This window comes from Athene cunicularia, assembly GCF_003259725.1.
Source record: "Athene cunicularia isolate RWA chromosome 2 unlocalized genomic scaffold, athCun1 chr2_part1, whole genome shotgun sequence".
Classification (NCBI taxonomy): Eukaryota; Metazoa; Chordata; class Aves; order Strigiformes; family Strigidae; genus Athene; species Athene cunicularia.
In genome coordinates this window covers 63688740-63713002 of record NW_020799095.1, presented here as the reverse complement: position 1 = coordinate 63713002, position 24263 = coordinate 63688740, and the positions used below count along the sequence as shown (strand labels likewise).

Below are 24263 nucleotides of genomic sequence, written 5' to 3'. Positions count from 1 at the left end.
ATCATCTTGATCCAATGAAAAATCAATATAAAGGGTGAAGTGGTTTAACACACCAGCAGCTGTATTGATACTCTTGCTGGCACTAACTGGCCATTTTATGGACAAAAATGCTCTTGTCATTCAACATTAGCAAGTCCTCAGTGCCTTCTGAGGAAGAAGGAAGCTAACCATTTCTGTGTATCAAAAGGTACTTTGTATTCAGTTATATAAAGATATCTGTAGCACTCTGCTTAGGCCTTTTAGATAGAATCATTCCTGAGGGAAGAGACATTATGTCTGCCAAGTTTCAGGCCAAAGCAAGATTTTATAGTTTGATTGCAAACCCCTAGGTCAGGGATTTATAATGGAAATGCTGACATAGCCTTAACTGTTTTGTATTACTCCAGTGGTCATCAGCTTAAATTCTATTTATGATGTGCATTTAATGGCATGGGATCAAACATATTGTGTAATGGGATATTTTAAGATACTGAGTTTGAAGAGAATTGGTATTTTAAAATTATTTATGAACCATATTATTTAAATGCTTCCGAATTGTCCCATTCAGTCCTTGGTTGCATGAAAATAATTCCAATCATATTTCTCAGTATGACAGTAGCATAGTTTTCTTCCACAGCTTTAATGATGAGGCACTTCCAAGAAGAGGGTTCCTATTATTTTGTTGAACCCTTATTGGAATATTTCTGGAAAATAAAGATTTCCATTTTTCACTGTGGTGCTCTTTAATTCTTCATTCCAGTCTTTTGAGGTATATTCTGATTTTGCTTGGAGAAGATCTTTGAAGATTGTTTCTCTTTGGTTATCAGTGACTCTTCAAGAAGAGAGCAGTTACTAGTATTTTCTGTGTTGTGTTAGACAAATCTGCTTTTTCTTGTGCAGTATCATTCATATTTTTCAAGTTAAGCTAATGGATAAAAGTTCTCTCTCACACACACAACCTAATATGCTTTTTTTTTTTTTTTTTTTTTTGGTTGTTGCAGAATGGAAGCTGATGTTCATTAGTCGTGTAGGTTAACAGTAAAACTTGTTTTGATGCAGATGATGACTCGAACTCTCACTGCTTTTACTGCGGATGGGAATGTAGCATTGAAAGTGGCCAGTTTTGCTTATTGTTTGGTTGCAGTCTGGAACATAAAGACATATACTTTATCCTTGAAAAAAAGCTTCTCCTTCAACTGTTATTTACTGAATAATAATGCTAACTGAAATTATTTCAGTGCAGAAAGTTAGGAAGTTTCAGAGCTAATCCTAATAAGTTTGTGCAATAGTTTGAATCTATTTTTAATTAATTAGTAATAATCTATCTGAATATCTCAAAGCACTTTGATGATGTAAAAGATCAAAACAATATTTGGAGAAGTGCCAGTCTGACTAAACTAAGAAGACTGTCACTGTTTTCTGTTAAGCCAGAACTCCACTCCTGCTGCAAGCCTGCCCAGCCAGGAACAGGGGAACCACAGTACTTTGCTTTCAGAAATGGCAATAGCAGGGTCACAGTGTTGGTCCTGTGGTTTGTGCTGGTTTATCTTTGGGATAATCATAGTTCTCCTGTTGAGTCTGCAGGGTGCAGACTGGAAGAAGGGCTTGGGTTTTCATCCTGCAGTTGGCTCATTTGTCCAATTTTTGAGAAACATTGCTATAAAAAAGATTCCCCAGTATATTTCATAAATTTTATAAATCAAGCTGTTTGGTAAGTTTCCGTTATATAGGAACACTTCTTCAGGGTATATAGAAATTATATGATTTTCATCCTTCCAAAAATAAATGCAAACTAATGATATATATATATATAAATGGCTAATGACTGGAATTCCAATTAGTTCAGCAGTTGACAGAAAATTTAAATTCTCTTAATCCTGTGGTAAAGTCTGAATTATTGAAATACTTCATCCCACATGGTTCTTATAGGTGTGCTCTTTTTTTTACTTTTGGCAGAATCAAATGACACAATAAAGGTACTGTTAGTGCTCTTGACTTTGCAGGAAAAATTAGTAGTCTGAAAAAGACACTTCATATTATTTAATAATTTTGCAGCAGCCTCTCATTTTGTTTGACAGGAAACAGAAAATATTGAGATGCATATCTCAAGAGCAGCATTCCATAACGAAAAAATACATATATGCATTGAATGTACAAGGTACACTGCTTAGGACTTCTGAAATTTGCTAAGAGCACTTTACTAGTGCAATCATTTTCTTAACTTTCCCACTTTCTATTTGGATGAGGTATCATCTGTCACCACTCGATTTTATTTTTTTTTTTGTATAGCTATTAAAAAGGCATGTAATTTTAATTTTTTGGCCCATTAGTGTGCAAATGCCATTGGGTCTAAATTCAAATCCCTCTGCTTTTGAGAAGACTGTTGACCACATTTTAGAAACACAGCCATCATAATCTAAAAATCAAGATATGAAAATAACTAGAAACAAATATTACTTAAAGCAACTCTACAGGGAGCGGCAATGGGTGCACAGATATTCCAAAGCAATACAGTGAACAAAATACAGAAATATGATAAAATAGTGAACAGCCTTCAACTGATAAAGTTGAAATCACAATTTCATGATCTCACTGAAACTGAGGGACAAAGAATCCCGAATAACTAGAAAAGTAGAACATTTTAAACCGTAACAGGCCTTTAGAGAATATGCAGTATTTAGATAGTATCTTTTTTTTTTTAATTAATAAACTAATTTATTTAGATATATGCATTCCTTAAAAAAAAATTTAAAAAATAAAAAAGAAACAGCAACAAAAAACTTGAGGGTGGTCTAAGATGTCTGTCTTCTTTATGTAACCTTTTGCATTTTGTGTTTAAGAACTGACATTCCAAATTATTTTCTTTGGCTTTATGCCTGGACTGAATACTGAGGCAGCAAATTAGGAATGCTTAAGAAGTCCCACAAAGAAAGATGTTTGCTGTGAAAGTGCAGCTAATGTGACACTTGCACTGGAAGCTTCTTAGCCTCCTGAAATGATAGAAGAGGGCTTGGGTCTAGGTGTTGTGAGGGGAATGAATGAAGACTGAAAGTACCGTGTGCTGAGCTATACAAGGTGATTCTTGTGGCCAGCTCTCTGCCAGTGTGACCATGCTGACACTACCTTTTATTTCTATTGCAGGGGCTAACTTTGTTACTCGAAAAATTAGCCGATCGGTAGCAAAGATTCACCTTGGACAGCTGGATTGTTTCAGCCTGGGCAATCTGGATGCTAAGAGAGACTGGGGCCATGCCAGGGACTATGTTGAGGTAAGCCGTGAGCTACGTGCTTTTTCTGAATCGTCTTCGTGTTGGGGATAATGCTTATTGCTGCAGCTTCCAGGTCATGGTCCACGGAGGGCTATCTCAAGATGGTTTTGCCTACTGAGGCCTGTTAACTTTGTCTTGCTCTGGATTTCAGACTAGGGAATTTAGTAACACAGCAATGTCTACCCCAGGCATGACCTGAACAGAAAAATAAATCTTTGGGTTTACTTTTCTTGACTAAATTCCTTGGGGGAGGGGGGCAGGCCTGACTATAAAGTGAATCTATTTTAGAGTATTTTTCCTATTGTTTTGACAAATTTTATGACCAATATTAAGATTGCAGCAAAATGCAATATGACCTGAAGTCAAAGATCCTTCTGGAGGTTGGTGGCCTGTATTATGAGGCAAAAATTATGTATATATTAATGATCAAAGCTCTAGCTGGTTTTACATTAGAAAGAAGCATCAGAACATAGTTGTGATGGCAGGTATTACAACTCATGTGCCTGAATCTAGTGTTTGAAATGTTTTCGTAGTCAGGATTTGTTTCTAATTTTATTCTATGCATCTACTTAAGCAGACAAACAAACAATACCCCTGTATTGTATTACAAGGAGACATGAATGACCATGTAGGAAATATTGTCTTTTCCCCAGGAGACTTTTGTCCACATTTTGGTGCTTAAAAATTTCCTGTGGTCACTGGACTATTTCTGTCTTTTAATAATTCCTTTGTGGGAAACCGGATTTGGCTTCACTATTCATTGATGTAGTTTAAAAAGATGATGTCTGTTTTGTTTTCTATATTACAAAGTAAGAAGTATTTCAGTAGAAAAAAGTCTAGTTTGAGATATTTATTGTACGTTGAGTTTTAAAAGGTAAAATAAAAGCTGAGGTCTCAAATCTTGTTTACAGTTAAAAAAAACCCCAAATCATAATACCACAATATAAACTTTTGGTCTGGGTGATATTAAGAAAAGTAAACAGCCATATCTCCTTGGCATTGAAAGGGTTACACCAAGTAAGTGAAGAAGGTGATTTTTGGCAGCTGGCTATAAATAATGTTGGCTTTTGGTTCTGCGCTGCATTTGCATGTAAGGTGGTAAGGGCACCACGAACAGCATGATTATGCCTTTATGACTTATATTTGTGGCTACAACATTAGTTGAAGCAGTTAATTCAGTAAACTATCCCAATCATTTTTCTTAATGGATAAAACTATAATCAGGAGCGTTCATAAAGTCAGTTAGTAAGGCTCCACTGAAAGGAAGTAAAATATAAGCGGATTAAATGTTCCGTTGCGTGAACATAATGACCATAATTTGCTAACAGGCATTGGATATTTCATAAATACTATCTATCTTATTCCAAGACAACTTGCACCAGATCATAAATTGTGGGATGAACTCTGATGTCTTCTTCCATAAGGGAAATCCAGAATAACCCTCTTGTGCCTTGTGGGTCAGACCCTTGTCCTGTGTTCAAACCTTTAAAAACAAAAAGGAAATGAGAACAACTCTGTCCAGAAGAATGACTAGCTTTCAAGGCCTTCGGCCTCCAGGAGGAATGTGGTTGTCCAAGGTCTACACCATGAACACGTGTTTGTTGTGTAAGTAGCATTCCAGACCTTTCAGCTACACATTTTGGGCCTGTCCCAAAATGTTCTGGAAATAATTCTGTACTAAAATATAGTTCATCTTGAGTATTTCTCTTCCTGGAGAGGTATTCCTTCGGATAATGGGAGAGTTATTATCAATTCTCTAATTCCCTGAATGTTGTGGAAATGTGGTTACAGGCAGCCTTCTAATGGCTAAAAAAGAGAGTAACTTTAAACTGGAAATAAACAATTATTTGAGGCTTTAATGGACTGGAAAGTAGGGCTTAGAGATTTAACGTTGTTCAAATAAATACATAGTATGTTAGAAAGCATGATCGTATTTACAAGCATTTGGGGAGCTTCCTTAAGCATATGGCTGAACACATAGGGATATATCTTATCCTCTCCATATGTACTTTTAAATCCCATCGATATTAATAGAAGTAACACATGTGCGTATAGACTAGACCAGGTACTGTGTTTTCTTTCTCCTCATTTCTTTATTAGGGATAACAATAAAACCATAAATACATTCCCTTTTGTTGTTTTATAAAACATTATGGGTCAATTCCTGATCTGAAAGCTGAGGACCCAACTCCCGTTGACTTCATGGAGAGATTGCGTCCTGTATGTATTGGAGTGGAGAATGTCTGGTGGTTACAAAGCACAAGCAGAAGTCAGGACTCCTGAGCTTTGATCAGATAGATGCATTTATCCGACTGCCACTGTGATTTTGGGCAAATGCTTCTGTAAACAGTAAAGCATGGAAGCACGTGCCTGCACTGAAGCATGTAAGTGTCCACCAATGGATGGGCTGCCAGCATGCTCAGTGCTAGCTGTAGCTTGAGGTCAGCTTTAGTAGCAGGTGATTCAGAAGTTTGATGTTTAAACATAGGTTCTTATCAGGGGAGGATAGATGGAATATGTATTTGGTTACGTTTTTGAGCCGGGACTTGAACTGCCACCTGCAGGAACTGAAAATCAGGTACAGCAGCACTGTGCTGGTGAATGAAAACCGGGAAGTCTAACTCACCAGAAAGAAAGGCTTCCATTCAGTGTTTGATGAGAACAAAATAGAGATAAGTAAGCACTAAACAAACAAACAACAACAACAAAAAACCAAAACAAACAAACAAAAAAACCCACACACACACAAAAAAAAGGGGGGGGGAGGGGATTATTGGTTTTATCCTAAAATTGTATTAGTAACTCTTAACATTTTTGCAGAAATTGATGCTGCTTCTTACTCCCCCTTTCTCCATTTTTACTCTACTGTGATCCAGCACAAGTCTCATGGGATTGCATTAGAGATGATGATCAATGCCATTGAGTTGGAAGAGGGAAAAATAATATATCAGCACTATTGATATATGAATATTCTTTGTGCTATTTTGTTTTGTGAGGGTAACTTTTACCTTTAATTTCTTAAAAGAAAGTTCTAGTAAACTGCTAGATATTTTCAGATATTAGTACAATAGCAAGCTTTAACAATCTGACTCATTTCTATACTATTTATAAAACACAAGGCATCATACAAGTTTCCTCAGACACTCACCCAAGAGTCTTATTTCAAATAAATATAGATTCACAGAAACATTTAACTTGGACCATTAAAAATATGCCCATCAGTCCATCACTAGTTGATTGGTTTTTTAATTTCCTACATGCTAAATACTGTAAATTAAGTCATGAAGTTATACCTGCAACTGAAACCTTAAAGTGTTGTTCTTGGGCATGTAATAAACACATTTATTTGTAAAGAACATACTCCTGCTGGAAAGTGGCTCTGGGAAAAGAGCAAGTTTGTATTAAGAGTTCAACAGCTGAGGCTTTTTCTTCTTTTCCTTTAGTTTCATCTTTATCTCGCCCACTGATGCTCAGGTTGCCTTCTGCAGTTGCGCTGCCCACACCTCAGTGTTGTGCAGAGAGCAGAAATACTGCACTGATGAATGCTGTGGAAAAGCCTATCAATATATACCTTACAAAAGTAAAAAAAAACAAGTGAAAGGTAACAGATTTAATAGTCTTTAAGTATTCATACAGATCAGAAATACTTTCTTTTGTCTTTTATAGAAATCCAGCAGTATTTCAAGCAATAATTACAAACGACTCATAATTGGGTCTCAATTAAGCTCTAGTCAAATACTTACAATTAAGCATGTGCTTAAATTCATGGTGAAATCAGGGACCATTAGATATTCTAAATGTATGGCAATCAGCTTCCATTAATTTATATTTAAACAGTGGGGGGAAAAAAAAGGCAAAAAAGAACAGTTTATAAGTAATATAGTAAATTATTATACAGCCCAACCAACCACATCAAGAAACTGTTTAAAGAGAGATTTCCATCTTTTTTTTTTTTTTTAATTGGTATTGGTGCTGATTCATAACTTACTTTGTGATTAAAATGCACAAGAAAATGCAGAGTCATTTTTATTGTCTTAAACCATTTTGCACATGTTGAAATTGAGGTAGTAAAACCTAATCTACAGTGATGACTTCTGCATTTAAACCTCCAGTCAGCATCATCTGGTCTTTTATCCATGATTCTCCTCTTCACCATTCTAATAGGTAGAGACTGACCCTTTGAGACAGCTGTTACCATTTCTGTTGTGGGAAATCCCTTCTTGTATGTTTGTGTGTACGTTTAAATATAAAAACTCTTGCCAGACAGAATTATTTAAAACTAAACTTTACTCTTGTGCATAAGAAAAGGATTCAGCCAGTGGGGCTGTTGTCCAAGGCATTTCTAGTTCTGTTTTGGAGTGTTAAGGATTTGTTGTCTTTGAGAAACATTTTACCTTAGTTGTCTGACACATCCTTTCATCAGCCCAGCAGGATACTTACTTGCTTGTGAGAATCTTGCTTTATTGGCAATTGTTGGTTATAAAAGGAAAGTCAGTTATATCTGCATATGTAACTATCAATACCTCATATAGTTAAGAGATTGGCTCATGAACTTAAAGGCATGTTTTTAAATGAGGATTACTCTTTGTTATGGACTGAAGTGAAAAACATTTTTCCCTTCTTACTACTTGGGTTTTTTTCTCAGAATTAATTACTCATAATAAAAGTTAAGAAACAATTTTAAATCCTCAGTTCTGGACTTTTTTGAGTATGACAGTAAAGATTTTTTGAGCCATCCAGGTGCTTAAGTGTATTTTGTGTATTTCCAAATGAGAACTTTTACTTTCCATCATCTTGCTTCAGATGGGATTATTAATGGCTCTATTAAGCCAAATTGATCTTAAAGTTATATCCAATCTGCTGTGACTGATGCGATGATCCATGGAACTGATTATCTTATTGCTGCCATCTAGGTGAAGTAATTGTGAGAGCAGCAGGGTTTGTATGAACCTTTAGGAGAAAAGTTTGATAGACTCTGCTGCTTTGGAACAACTACTGAACATTCATAAAACTCTTGACAGGTACTTGCTGAAGCAGTATCTTTTCTAGGAGCGTGACACAGACAATGACTATTCCACCTTAGTTTCTTTCTAATAGTTGAAAAATCAGTTGTCCTTTTCATAAGGTGTAGAATTAAGCCTCATGCAGAAAAGCTTTTTGAGAAAGCAACATCTTCCCAAAGGAATATTGGGCAGAATATTCTTTGATATCCTCACGTAAATACTTTGGACATGTGGAGGTATAGTGTGTCCACAATAAAGGAAGTCACATTTCACCATGATAGTATGTTCAATCATCCATGCAATTAATGACCCAGTTCTCAGGATACAGTACAGCCAATTTAAGTTGCCACAGCACAGATAACTGGTCTCAAATGAAAGATGCCAAATTGCTTTGCAAAGTTCGCCCAGCACTGACTCACAGGCAGTGATGTTTCCATTAGAGCCGGTTCTTCATGACACAGTGAGGGTGCTAGAACGGCAGGTCCAAGAAGTAAAGAAGATTGTCTTCCCTCTGGTTGAGACTATAGGGAAAAGACATAGATAGATGGATTGCCAGAGTCAATTCATGATGCCATTGTTTTAGTAAATGATTTGCACACATTGTACCTCAACTGAAATGTTCCTACCCTACAAAAGAGTTCAGCTCTTGATATGAGGTGGTAGATGGCATCACTGGCCACAAAACAGGCATCTCCTTGGCATGTCTGTCATGCAGAATCAAATTAAGACCCATTTGTTATTACTTTCTCTTTAATGCTATCCAGGTAGGCTCCATCAGGCTCCCTGAGCTTAGTAAGGTGCCTATGGTCCCACTTGACTTCTGGCTTCAGAAACTCTGGTTTTAGTTACTCACTGGGTTTAGTTAAGAACTTGGGAGTTGGACAGAAGACTTTGAATATTTTCTCCAAGGCTATTTGTGAGCAGTACCAAAATGAACTGTCACAAATGATAAGCATATAGTGAAGCTCTCCTCAGTGTATATTTCTTCTCCATTGTCCCATGCAAGCAGAGAAAAAGTTAATATTTAAATTATTATGTTTTATTTCAGCTAGAGCATAGATGCCAGCAAAATGTAGATATAATTCTCAAACATCTTTCAAATTTTGAAAATATGGGCAGACCCTTTCTCATGAAGAAAGTACATGTTTTAGAAGAGCTGCGAGAGTAAAAGTTTTCCTTTTCAATGCAAAATAAAAGCTTACATTTTGGTAAATAAGGCTACACAATAAAAAAGCTTATAATAAATTTCTTTCAGTGTGTGTAGTCTGGATTAGACTTCCTGACTATTAGAAATAGTTCCAATTCTCAGCAGATTAACACACTATCATCTTCATTTTACTCATGTAGATGATGTCTGCATTAAAGAAAAACAAAATAAAACCAAGTTCTTCATGGGTTTTGAAATGCTGAATAATTAATGAATTATGAACGATTCAATGCTGAAATGTAATTCTAAATAACAGCATAACTGAGAAAATTCAGACGTGTTTTATACATATGTGCTTGTATATACACATACACCCCCTGTATGTATGTGTGTATGTGAATGTATGTTTCTCTGTGTGTGTGTATGTGAATGTATGTTTCTGTTTGTGCATGGATGATTCTATGGAAATTATTTTCAATTTCATGTATTTTAAGAGGTGCATATGTGTGCTATTTTCTCTTTACATTTGATATGATCGCTAGGAAGAGATTAAACAAGGAAGTCAGTCATTTATTTCAATAGACATGAATGGTGTCCATATTTAAAACATAAAAATGAGGAAAGAAAGAGGTTTTAATTACAATATGTAGGTGTTCTGTCTAATGCACATCATATGGTATTGATTTGCAGCAGCAATGCCTACTGTAAGTGTTGCTGTTAGACCTTTTCCTTTCAGGAAAGTATCCTGATCTATTTCAGAACTACAGCACCATTTCCCCCTTTTTATTTTCTTGCAGCCATTTTTTATGTGAGGGGAATATAATTGTTAAAAGATTTTTTTTTTCTTATTTACATAAATTTTCCTTAGCTTTCTTTTTCACCACTTCTGTGTTTGACCTATTAGTGTTTTTAGGCTTTACAAAGCCAAAAAAGTGCTTTCCTCAGCAAAACCATCTGGTTTAGTTTCCTGTGCCTCAACAATGATATGTGTATTATTATCAAGGCCACCCCAGTGGTTTTCTAAGTGGTCTTGTTACAGTGGTGGTCTTACAATTCAATTGGAGTGATGGAAAGGTTAGACTAAGGCTTCTTTCAAGTATAAGGTTTCCAGATTGATAAATTATGTATTGTTGTCATAGTTCTGAGACTGACCTATTATGCCATTGTAGTTTGAATGAAGTGTCTCTTCAAATAACACAAGTACAGGAGTCCTCCTGACAAATTCTGTCTTTGCAGCATGGTGTTCTTGTAGAATACCACATTAAGGCACTTTTCAGAAGTAACTTTAAATGCATGCTGTGTTCCTATGATTTTAGTTATCTGCTCTGTCTGGCAGTGTGTGGAAAAACAATTAAAATTATGACAGGGTCCATGTTTAGGAGCTATACTTATACTTGTGATAGGATCAGAAGAAAATATATGGATGCCATCAGAGAGACTATATAATGCAGTTTTTATACCATCATTGCAGTCCACATCAGTGCATGCTGCAGGACAATGTTTACTTGTTAGCAGGTGGCAATATAACCCCAGGGTGAAAACAAACCAGACTTTTTAAAAAAAAGGTCTGTTCCACCTTCCAGTCAGTCTTGTGGTGGTTTTAATTGGGGCAACTGCAGATGAGACTGTGGGAAAGAGATGAATCTCACCAGGGAGATGGGATTGCCCGGACCCAGGGAGCAAAGACACCAGACAGCTTGCTCGAGGCTGCAGCTGCGCCTGGAGGAAAACCACTGCCCCATCGCGGGATGGAGCGTGTTCACCATAAAGTGAATCTTCACAGAATTTAATAGCAAAGGACTCACAAGTCCCTCCTGAGTGAGTGTATGTAAACTGCGATTTTTTTTATTTTTTTTTTTTTTTCTATTTTAGTCCACACAAAGCTTATGAATTGGTCAAGTTCAGGGCAAATTTGATGGAGATATTCTCACAGATATTCTCGAGCCTTCTGCATGCAAAATTTCAAATACTCACTGTACAACTAGGAAACCCTGAGTTCATGGAAAAAAAAAATACTGAGGTTTATGGGGTAGTTAATACGAGCGAAATGTATTCTTAAATTGGCTGAATCACTTCAAATGACATTTTTCCTTCCTTTCTTTGCTTTTTTTTTCTGTCATGGGGGTGGGGAGAAAGAAAGGAAAATCCCAACAACAAGGTGTGTCTAACTTTGAACTCAGAAGCTTTTTATTCAGTCAGATGGTATTTGGCAACATTTTAAAGAACGGGAAGCAGCCTCTTTTATTGGTAAATGTCAGGCAACATTAATAACAGGTACTGCTACCAGCCCCACCTGTAATAACCCAGATATTTTCTCTTTATTAACTAATCTATGATTTACAGATTTATTTGAATCTTAGAGTAATGTACCACATTCTGAGAAAGCTATATAGCATAGTTGGTTTTAATTTTAATAAGGGGAAAAAATCCCTTAAAACAAATCGTTAAAATTTAATGAGGGCATTTTTAAAACCCCATAATGGTTCAATTTCGCTGGAAGTAAAAAACAGTTAATGGTGTTGTTATGTCTGTGTGGTAACATCCTCACTATACAGTAATTGTTTTCATTTGAAATGAAGCCAGTAAAATATCATGGGCAGTGCATTCCCAGAACCAAAGATTTTTAGGCCTCCAACAATTTCAGATCATTCCACTGAAAGAAGAAATATTTCAGAGGATAAATTAAAATGTCAGGGCTCACATTTATTGTACTCTAGCTGTTAATATTCTGTGCATTATTAAGAATACTGGTTATCAGCAGAGTGACTGTTCTTTCCTGATCTGGGTATTGAAAAAAAATACGATTTTTTTCGTTTGTTTGAGTGAGAAACATTCCCCAAACCCACAGGGTGCACTTAATATGCCACTTTTAGTTTTAGCAGAAATACTTGAATTTTAGCTGTAGGTGTTTTTGGATGAAGCCTTGACCTAACAACGAACATTAATGGTCCAAAGATAGAGCAGCTGAACTTTCCAGTTGGCCTTCTTTGGCTGACATTGAGCTTCCCCTGGGGATGGTTGACTTGGTTACCAGGTTAAGTATGTGAAGAAAGCTTATTGCTGTCATATGCTTGACTTCTCTCTCTCTTCCTCTCAAAATCCATGTGATTTCTGCAACAAGAGCAATTCTTTGTTTCCTCAGGAGTATGAGAAGCATAACATTGCAAGGTAGGTGAGCGACATTGGTGTTTTCTTATCCCCCATCCCCACTTGGCTCAGCAGTGTGGCTGGGGTGGATTTGCCTACAGCTGTGGAAGAGGAGAATGAAGTAAACTGGGTGCATGACATCACCCCATGCCTGCAGCTCACATGAGGGCTGTGCAAAACAGCTGGTGGTTCCCTCAAACCCCCCCCGGGCAGGGGAGCCCAGCAGCTGTCCTTCCCCACATGCCCTGCTGATGCACAGGGCAACTGGTGGTGATGGCAACTTTGGTGGCCACTTCATTGCTTCTAGTGAAATAAGGATTTTGGTGGTATTTCTTAAGTGAGTAGTCCCATGTATCTGCTTTCTATGTTTTCTCTTGAGCAGTGGGATTAAAGGATCTATGGTACTGAATCTGAGGGAGCAAGATTAGGGGATCCCTAGCTATTCATATGAAATGTTGCCTGTCTGCAGGGACAAATTATGAGGGGTTTTTTGTAGAGTTGAATGCAGTCTAGGCAGATTTTGTGTAGACTCATCTCTCTTGATCAATGGCATGAGAAAAGCAAGGCAAACTCAACCATTTGAAACCTCAGAGAACCATGACTTCCAGCTAGGAGAGCCCGCTGTGAGCCGTTGCCTGAACTGCTGGGTCCATAAATGTTGGCTGTTGAGCCAACTTCTCATTGTGCTAGTGTTACTTACATTCATGTTCTTCTTCTATTAAAAGAACAGGGACTGTTATGAAAACATGCTTACTCTCTACTCACTAACTTTGCTCTTAATAACAAGCTTTGTACTTTTTCGAAGCTGATATTTCTAGTGCAAGTTGTGCATTATTATATCTTGATCTGTGAATGGGTTTGATTTTTTTTTTTTTAATATCAAGAGGTTTTCTTTCTTCCAAGTGCACTTTCTAGATTTCTTTAAGGAGCAGTAAATTGCATTAGTAGAGCATTAACTCCTACTTCTGCTTTAACCTCTATCAAGTGAGATGTTACTCTACACAGTAACAGTTTATCAAGGCAACCCTAATGCTATAATACCAGGCACACATGTTACTTTTGACATAATGTAAAGTTGGTACAAATCATACAATCTTGCTGCTTTGTGCCTTATTTTACAAGAAAAAATGCTTTGTGTTGCTAATGCAGTATTTTTTCCTTACTCAATACGGGCATATTTTCCCCCTCACCATTAATTTATTATGCTGCATTTATTTCCAGACAAACCCTGCTTTTCCATATCTGGTGGGAATTTCTCTCTTCCTCTGAGGTGTTTTAAATTCAACAAGCATCAGGTTTTTAATATATCATATTCATTTTAAAGGGGAAATAATTGACAAAGGAAAATTATTTTAGGTATACTGTTTTCATTTTATTGCCGGTATTATTACAGATATCCAAGGTAGATAGATATTAAAAAACCTGCCAGTTTAAAGCTGTTCATCTGCCACATTACAAGTGGATCTCAGGTTATTGGAAAGGTGTCAAGAGGCATGAGATAGGATTGTCTGTAGGCTGTATGGCAGACCGACACATAATAGGTCTGTCTCCTGACAAGGGAAAGCCCAAGAGACGCTTGGCTGCTGCTGGGTACTGTGCCTCTTACCACCACCATCTCCTGACTGCCAGCAGCCTTGCCCTTGAATCCCTGTGCTGAGAGGAGGTTGTATTTTAAGTTTCACATTCAGGCTGCAGCCAGGGAATCACCACTGCTCCTATTTGTGCATGTTCCATGTATATGTTTATTTGATGGTTTATTTCAGCCCATGATACCTAGTAAACCTTTTCCAGTGACTCCTGTGCCATAACCATGGCATGTGCCACTGGAATGTGGCTTTCTGAATGAGTAGTAACTGGTAGAAGAAATAATACTGGTTTGCAAGGAGGAGCCTGCTGTGGAGCAGGGCCCAGCTGTGCTCTGCTGTCCAGGAGTGCCAAGGTGGAGCATGAAGGAGCTTTCCTTCAAAGGAGCTTTTCCAGGCTAACTGTACTCTCTGGTGTCTCATCTCTAGGACAATGTCATTTTTTTTCTTTTTGAAGTCATTCAAGAGCAGGTAAGTAATAATTTAGAACTGGTGTTGGTTGGAGGTTTGTGCAAATTCTTAACGTAACATTTCATATAATGAAGAGCATTTTAATGGAGTCTTACAAATATGGGGGCTAAGAAAACATTTTAGAAAATACTCTGGTCCAGATAGCAATAAAGGGTGAGAGCACATGTGTGAAGTGCACAAGCCCCAAGAGGACTGCAGGGCTGTGCATTCCTTCCCTGTCCTGCTGACAAGCCTGAGATCCAAGCGTGTTGCAAACCAACAGCAGGAATAGGTTTGGAGATAACTCTTGTTCTAATAATACAGTTATTGACTTCAGTGGAACTTGACTTCATCCATTGCGTCTTGCATTTATGCATGGGGAGGCAGAGGCCAGCAGAAGAGAAAGAGGCTCTGTGCCTGCACAGTTACTCTGTACACCTGTGATAGGGACAGCCACAATTTGGCTCTAAAATTGACCTCAGGAGACATTAAAATTCCATTTAACATGTTACCAATATAAACAGGAACTGTAATAAAGAGTTTTCACCCGGCCCACTCTGTGCCAGTTTTCAGCCTCAAGTATGACAGAATGATGAAATTGGTGCACAACTGCTCACTCCTTGTAATTAAGTAATTAGACTTTCCTCATAGAAGGCTTTTTTGTTGCTGGTTTTCATAAGGTCACATCTAAAGAAGGGCAACGTAAAACCAATAGGCAAATGTGTAAAAGTGTAGCTGGCAAAAGAACAAGTTTCGGTAGAAAGTCCACCCAAAGTGAGAGTAAATTAATCATCTTTGTTACCGTATTCATTTTAGAGTGATTACAGAAAATAGCATTAAATAATAGAAGAATCATGCGCAATTGACATTTACCTTTAAAATACACTATGCTTAAAGAAAAAAAAAAAGCCTGAGTTCCCTTGGTTTAATTTATTCACATGAGGTTTGTAAACAAATGGTGTAATGTGATCACATGCTGATGGAAGCATTTAGTTGCACTGATTTGTTGCAGTCTGATCATTTAAATACAATGTGTTACAAATGTTCCAAGTTATGGGGAAGAAAAATCCAGATTCTGAAAGCACTGTCTTAACAATGTCTTGAATAGTTGTTTATATTCTGGAGTTGCTTGTAAAACAGTTGACTCCTAACTAAGCTGATTGCTTTATTAGTAGTATCTGAAAGTTATCCTTTTTGCCTAGATATGGGATTTCACTGGGACACTGGTTCATATAAAGTCTCTTTCACTGAAACAGCCTACTAACTTGTGACTGTAAATTCTGTCTCTTGCTATTAGAAAGCACTGCTGGAGCTTACACTGTTATTACACCTTCTTGGAGGGAGAAAATCACACAAACTTTTATATTTCACAAAGGCAGATAAAAGCTAGAAAATAAAACTCCCTGTAAATAAGAATAAAGCGGTGTTCAGGCTCAGGATGAATGCTAGCATTTGGAATCCCACCCAGAACTAGCTCTGCAGCAGCTAGAAAGAGCACTGTCCGGTAGAGAAAAGCAAATTTATACTTAGAAGGAGCACAGCTGATGGTGATATGCTGCATCTTCATATGAGGGAACGTGGGGGCAATACAAGATGAGGATTAAGACCCTAGTTGATAGGGGAGTGCTGTGTTCTCACCACCTGCTCCTGGGCCAAAATGAATCACCAGCTGCCGCTGTGCTTGATTCTGCCTGTGAAAAGAGCCCGAAATTCTCCAACCCGAGTGGGACACCAAACAAAAATATGCATAGAAAACAGCAAACATTTACATTAGATGATGATTTTCTTACAGAGTGAAGAGATGAAGGAAGGATGTGTTTGGTAGAACAGTTTGATTTGAGAATCGTCCTTACTAATTAGACTTCTACTTCTGAAACTAAAAAGGACTGACTGTAATTCTTATTTCTGCAGAATTAGTAATTTTTTATTGGGCACAGAGAGCTAGCTTGTTAGGGGACAAGACAACAAACACAGGTTCCCTCTTGTAGCCTACCAGCACAAATAGGCATACTAGCCTACCACTGCTAAAATAAACTTATCTTTTTTACGGATGATAGAATTAGTCAATGTGACACAGATTAGACTGAGAACACCCATGTACTTGCTTCTCAATTAGCAGAAGACCCAAGTCATTTTAAGCTAGATTGTTATTTGAATCCTACTGCTTACCTGCTTGGTGGCAAAGAGCACAGCTGGACTGTGGCCTTAACTCACACAGGCATCTGATCAATCAAGTATGGTAGACCTTTCTTCCAGCTTTCACCCTGAAACTTAAAAATCAACATGTAGATGTCTTTTTACTAATGTCTTTGATCATTCAGTTTTAATGTTTTTAAAGATGACCCACGTAATCTTTTCACACCTGATTTATGTCCTCTTCTGCTTTATAACACTTAGAGATGCCTTAGAGCAAGCCTGCATGTGCATGTATGGGTTGCTGGTCCTTCTGTCCTGTGTTACAGGAGTGCAAAGGTTTGTCCTGCCAAGGCTTTGTGTGGGGACTGTTGAAGTAGCATCTGAGATGTTACTGAAATTTTAATAGCAGCAGGTACCGAGTCTTTAACAAAAACATCTTTTCTGGTAGAGGTTCACTAGACTCTAGACCCTGATAGGCGTCAACAAATAAAAAAGTGCCAGTTTGATTAGACTATAAGTCTTCTGCTTTTCGTTTGCTGGAGCTTCACTCTTTCTTCTCTATTGATAGAGCCATAAATCCTCTAGTTCCCATAGTTAGAGGGGGGAAAAAAAAACAACAACAAAACCTGAATTTCAGTTGATGAAAAGTAAATATGAGGGAAGGAGAAATCAGAGTATTTGAATGTTTAACAAAAATACTTAAAGGAAATCAATAAAATTACTTGTATTCATTACAATTTTCGATATATTGAGTTTCTTTGTGTGTACACAACAGGAATTAATTGCAGGTAGCTACAGTAGTATTCAGAATAAACTTGCTGAGTCATCTATCCAACAGAATTTGAATTAAAACAGAACAAGGAAAGGGCCTAATTAAGAGAGTAAGTCTGCCCATAGAAACAGTAAAGGTTTATACCTCGAGCAGATCAGATTTGTTATTCCGTGGCTCCTACTGTTGTGATGTTTGTTGCTTTATTTAGATGAACAGTTTGGCTCTGGTTGCCTTTGTTGTCACTGTCCAGAAGACTTGGCACATTGCAGGCCATGCATGGTACGGTTAGAGAGGGAGACCTGCAAAAGGACATCCACCCAAGGAGAGTTGGCAGACAATAGCAGAACATCCTTTTCTTTGAAAGCAACTCATCAGGAAAGCATTGGTTCTGCCTCTCTGTATTTAGCTGAATGCAGATGAGAGGGATGATTAACACTAATGAGTGACCAGGGATTTATTGTTTACTTAGAGATAAGGCATGGGCTTCCTTCGTTGGCACTTTCTGCCAAATAGTTTGATCCTAGTTCACTAAGCTTTTTATTGTCTGTTGTTGCTTTTCTTGGTAGTGGTGATTGTTGTTGTTTTAAGTGATTTCTTTCACCGAAGTCTTTTCATCACTTGGACTTTTTTTATTTTATTTTTATTGCAAATTATCTGAACTGTTTGTCATTTGGGCCACAGTACTCTGGAGGTCCTTTACGTGCATCACATGTTCTGCATCCAACAGTGCTTTTTCTGTTTAGTGCTTGCCCTCCTCCCCAAAGCTGAAATAAATCAAAGTAGGTTGAGACTCAGTCGCAATAAATCAAGACCTGTCCAAAACTGGAGCCTGCCCAGTGAAAATGTCATAGCTTGGCTTTCACTGAGGATTAATTAAAGGCCTGATATAAAGCCCAGATGTGCTTCAGGAGAGTAGCAAACTGCCTGGTGGTGGCTATACTAAAAAACAAGTCTCCCCATGAATCTGCCCACCCAAGAACATGGAGGAGGACAAGGCTGAAGAAAAGGGAAGAAGGGAAGGGAGGGGAAGAAAGAAGTAAACTGAATCAAGCATGATTTCATAGAATCTATGTTGGTGGAAAACAAGATGAGCTCTATGCTAGATCACCTCTGAAAAAATACAAAGCATGCATGTATATATTTCTAACAGCAGCAGAGAACATAATTGTTAAAATGTTCAATATTAATCTGGAGTGGGATAAAACTAACACAGCAAGTGAACTTTTGCACTTTTTATGGTCAAAAAAAATATATATGTGGCATGCCCAGTGACTGAGTTTGCTTGGTGCCTGTTTTACATTAAATTCCTGAAAGTCATCTTGACTAAAATAGTTTAGCTGAAGATTCCTGAGGCTCTGATAGGGACACATACGGAAATGTGCACGGATCTAAATTCAGTATATTTTAATATAAATATGAAAAATCCACTTAAATTGCATGCTGCTTGCATTATGGCCTTTGTAAAACTCCAGTTCCAGGGATGCAGTGGTTTAATTGAACAGTGTGCATGGAATGATCCCTTTTAAAAAAGTGAGGGGCACTGAAAGAGTGTTTCAGCACAGTTGTGGGACATGTTACATGGCTACACTGACTCTCTTTGGCAAGCATAGAACTACAATTTATTAGGGAAAAAAAAACCTGATTATATTGAAATTCAATAATTTATCTGAATAAGATTAATCCAACATTTATTGTCATCGTTGGTTTCAGTTTCTTTGAATTTGTTGCATGTAAGTAATAAGTATGCATACATGCTCTGATGTGGTGCAGTGTTAAAATTTCCAAGACCTGGACAAGTGGTTCTGGGATGTTGGGAGAGATCCGCCAAGCAGTGCAGGGCTGCCTTATGCTTTTCAGTCTGGCGTAGTGACAGATGTGTAGTGAGCCACTACTTACATAGCAGTCAGTTGTGGTGCTCTGGATATTCCTAGGCATGAGATGTTCCTATGCATATATGTGTATAGACTTGTGTATTCATTTATTTATATATCTTCTTAGAGACATGGCATCCTTTCTAGTTGCTCCTCTGCCCAGAATAAATGAGTGGCACCTTGCAAAGCAGACAGAAAGGAGTGAGATAAGGAGCTGAACAAGAGGAGTTGATTAAGGTCTTATTTCTGCAGAATGTGAGCCAAGAGTATAACAGGTCTTTGTTAAGTCCCCAAGAAGGTCTGATGAAAGCCAGGTTTGAGGAAAGTTCAGTGAGAGGCTTCACAAGTCCTGCTGCCTCTGTGACTTGTCCTTGTTGCACGTGGTAGATGGCACATTTGTACCACCTTGGCAAAGCAGAACTGTGATGAGCCGTGGCTGTAACACATATGTCAGATGGCTAGTGAGTAACAGGTTTTGCTCTTCAGCAGTACCTCCTCTTGAACAGTGAGGAGAAACCCAGTGAACCTGTTACCTTGCCTCTGCAAAGTCATTGTGCCTCAGAGAAACTTGCAATGCTTGTTATGTACACACTCTTCCATAGCTCACCAAAGGACACCTTATGTTAGTTTGCCTCATGCATGGTCCTGTCTCTAAAGGAGCCCCCATTATTACACTAGCCACCTTCAAGTCTTTTGGTGCAGCCCCTTTCTGTTTTCCGCAGTCTTGATTTTGAGATGCTCTCCATTTTCTTCATCAGATTTCACCTACACTGTCATCCTCATACCCTACTTCTTCCAATAGCGGTTCCTTTTTAATTCTGGTCTCTTCCATGCTCCCAGATGAATGTTGCTTCATGTGTTTGATGTGTTCACCATACCAATTCTAGATGGCAGACCATCCATGGATCTCACTTCTACTGCTGGTATTATTGCCACTAGTTAGAGGTGCTAAGGGTAAACAATGCAGCACTCTTAACCAGAAGCTTGTCTGATACCAGAAAGTGCTGAGGAGAAGGTCCTTGATACATTCCACTGGTTGTTAGTGTCAGGGAGCAGCAGGAGCAGGGCTGCACCTTGAGGGGGACAGGCTGTGCACTGACAGTGACCCCAGCACAGGCAGTGCCTTCACCAACCAGGGCACAGTCCTGCATCGTCTGAGATGGGTGGGCAGAGCTGGGTGCTGGTAACAAGATCCCATCAACAGCTCCAGCCACAGTGAGTTGATGAGTCAGGTCTGGAGTCCATCCAGGGAGTCCAGTCATGAGCAAGAGAAGGGGCTGGAGACCATCCAGGAGAGCCAGTGAGTGAGCCAGGACAGCAGAGGACAGAACGAGGCCAAGGTATGCCTACAGCACAGTTCAGGCAAGACTTGAGTGTCTGGACCTGAACTGAAATGGAGCCCCTGAACCCATGGGTAGACTAAGCCCTGACAGTGTGCCTTCAGTGCAAGGAGACTTCTTGTGAAGCACTTGTGCAGTGAAGGGAAGGAACCACCACCAGAGTACATTTGTTTTAGCTAAATAATCATAAAATGTAAGTGGAGGTAGAACGGGAAGAGTCTGGAGTTTCGTTTTAATTAAATAGGAGGTTGACCCAATTAACACCAAATTACAGTGTTTCTGTGCCCCAGAATACTGGGCAGTGGAGAGAAACCCCATGCAAGTGTTCCTTCTGGAGACGGAGTGCCTTGCAGGGCCACTTGCCTCTATGAACAATAGGTGGCTTTCAGGTAGCCGGCCTGGCCCCAGCTCTCCAGCACCCCTCTCCTCTCGGGGGCTGCTGTAGAGGCACATTTGGGAATTCATTACTGTGCAGGGCAAGGCCTGGATCAGAGAGCACCAGAGAAGAGAAACTTGCTGCTTGCACAGGGAACTGGGTGTTGTGACACCAATACTGCAGAGTTCTGCAAGAGAGAAGCACATACAAGAAGCTCCGCTGTGGTCTGTCCTTATGGCTATATCGTTTTCAGTCTGTAATTTCCTATAAAAATTTCACCATGGGTTTAAATTTAGCAAAGCCCATCAAAGTCTGGGAACTTCTTAACATTTTTGTTTGTAACAAATTTTAACAAAGTTCAGTCTTTGAGCCAGGATTAGAAAACACTGAGAAGGCTGTGCTAAATTTAAAAATCTGCTTTAGTTAAATGCCTTTGCAGGCTGTTACTTCTGAATGTGAACTGTGCCTTTGCTCTGTGTGTGTGTGTGTGTAAAGGAAAGAAAAAAAAAAAATTAAAAGGCTAAGTGGTTAAAATTTGACAATTAGCTACTGTACATGCTCAGGAGCTTCCCCAGCTTTCCCCTCAACCCATGTTTTCTTTATCTCCTGGGTGGTCCTTACCATCCCTGTCCATTCTTCTAAGACCCCATCCCCCTTTTTCCCATTTTCGCCCTCCCTGTAAAAGGGGCCCTCTCATCGGAGTCACTGTCCTTCCTGCTGGGAAGGCTGAAACCCCTTTGGGAGCCAGCCAGTGATGTTCTTTATTTCATACTTGCAGAACCAAAGAGAGATGAGTGGTACAGAAGATAAGACAACAGCTTTCTAATGTGGGAAATAATGCTGAATCTTGAACCTCTCAAAGCTAGGCCCAGATGAACAGCACAAGGAGTGTGTCCTGGCTGTCAGGGATGCTGGGTGATATGTCCTTAGCACTTTTGCAAACAAATCTTTCCTTCCTTCCTTAGAGAATTGGCTATTCAGCTGATGCAAGTCAGTGGATCCTATTCAAAACAATAGTACTATGCTAATTTACGATGGCTCTCTAGGGTAAGGTGGATGCAGAACCATTAACCTATAGGTGGTCTTCTTTCGGTATCCTTTTTGGATAGTAGAAAGCTTATTATCCTGGGCAGTGTGTCCCTGTGAGACGGGCAGACAAGGAAGTTGTGTGTACTGTGCAGCAGGTTTGTCTTCATGGTGGGTCTCTGAAAGCAACTGGAGCTTTAGGTCAAGCTGTATCTACTCTAGAGATCTGCCTCACTTAAATCAACATAATTATAGTAGTACAGTACTTTGTCCCTTCACAGCCTGGAGGCAGTTAGGTCTGTGTAAAGGCATGGTGGCAGAACTTGTCCTGGGTATACACAGGCCAGACTTCTTGGGAGATGCATTACTGGCTTGTCTTCTGTTATAGTCACCGAGGAAGTATTTTGCAGTGCTGGAAGCAGGAACAAATTCTCCTTAGTCTCTCTTTAGAGTGTGTCTAGCAGTTCCTGTTGACTTGAAAACCCATGGATGGGCATTGGCTGAGTTTTCTTCTCAGTAAGGATAATAATAATGTGATTTTTTGAAGGTGTAAGTAATGCTTACAGTGTGGAAATTAACATAATTCATCTTGAAAGAACAGTGTGAGTCTCAGCTCCTTCAGTTCAATAACAGTTTTTAAAGACTATTTTTTATCTTTGCTTTAGAACTTTATTGTGTACAACTCAATTCATGAGCATCCTCAGTGTAGGCACAAGGGGACCTTACATTAAAAATGAACATATTAAAAAATTGTACTTTAAGTGAAAATGTCTCAGAATAGTATTTCCTTATTTCCTTGCTGTAGAGCACAACAATACTGGTGTAAAATGCTTATAGCTGTAGTAATTAAGGAATGAATGGCTTACAGGACTTCAGTGTATTGTGATCAGTCAGTCACTTAGCCTGTGATGTCTCTGAACTTTTCACTATGTAAGATATTATACTGTATTTGCTTAATGCAATTATGGAATAATCCTTGGTCCAGTTTCCTGGAACAATACAAACAGCCTTTTCTTCTCTCCATGTGTTCCTGGTTTACAGCCTAACTTGGAAGGGAGCTGTGTTTGTGAACTTTTGTTTCCCTTCACACTGGGGTCCAATTCCAACATATTTCTTATTTGACTTTTGTTTTGAAAATGTTTGTGCTCCATTGTCAGCCCAATGTATGTTTTGCTGAAATCTCGCCCTAGAATTTTATTTAACTGGGTAAAGATTGGAAGAAATATTAATTTCATTATATAAAAGTTTTAAGAGTGTTGTGTTTATTTTCCCCATTTTGCTGTTAATCTCTTTGTGCAGGTAGATTTCATGTTATCTTCAGTCTTAAATTACTTACCTTTTTGTTGGAGTTTGGACAAAACCAAAGCCCTGCATCTGACCAGCCTCCTCAAAGCAGATCAGGCTGGATCAGCCCTTTGTACTTGGTTCCTATCTCATATTTAAGAAGACGGAGTAGATTTCTAGTTAACATGTTAAGATAAAACTGTAGGTCTAACACCTCATAATTTTGTCTTCCTTTGCAACCTATTAAACTGTGGAAGAGAGGGAGAAGGGGATTGTCTAAAGATATTTTTTGAACTTAAATTTGAACTTAAATATATTTTAAAGTTTTTATATTTGAGAAGTATTACTTCTATGAATATACAAGGATTCTGCTAATATTTTTATGGGCTGGATATATTTTGAAAAAACAAAGTAATTGGAAAATGTTGGATGTGCTGTAACCACCATCTGCCCTTGCCTTAAAAAATGTGCGTGGTTCCATACACACATTTTAAATGATCCATCATATATCATCACTTACTACAGTACTTCATTCATGTAGGTGTTAGGTTTTGTGTGCAAAAGGTCAAATCTTTTCAAACTTAATTCTGAAAGCCTGCATTTTATAACAACCTAGCTTTTCTTTGAAGTTGGAATATATATTTTTAATATAATAATTCATCATTAGCCAGGGGGAAGAAAGAAAAAAAAACAACACACGTTCCTGCTTCAGATCAAGTTAACTGAGGTCTTTTGGTTGATTGTTCATATTTCTAACATCAGAATTCCATAATATGGATGATATGTGTTAAAAGCTGTAGAAATGAGGTTACTCCACAGCCCTTGAATGTTTCTGTCCTAAAGAAAAGACAGAGCATTTTAAATGTGAAGGGGGGGGGGG

The 24263-nt window shown here is 38.4% G+C and overlaps 1 protein-coding gene across 1 annotated transcript in view; it reads left to right on the top strand.

Moving 5' to 3' along the window:
• GMDS (GDP-mannose 4,6-dehydratase) overlaps positions 1–24263 on the top strand; it is a gene marked incomplete at its 5' end in the record, with an annotated part of 359819 nt that overhangs the window by 126197 nt on the left and 209359 nt on the right. The window contains one exon of the mRNA XM_026841380.1: positions 3121–3248. Within this exon, the coding sequence (XP_026697181.1) occupies positions 3121–3248 (128 nt within the window). The remainder of the gene's footprint in view (positions 1–3120; positions 3249–24263) is intronic.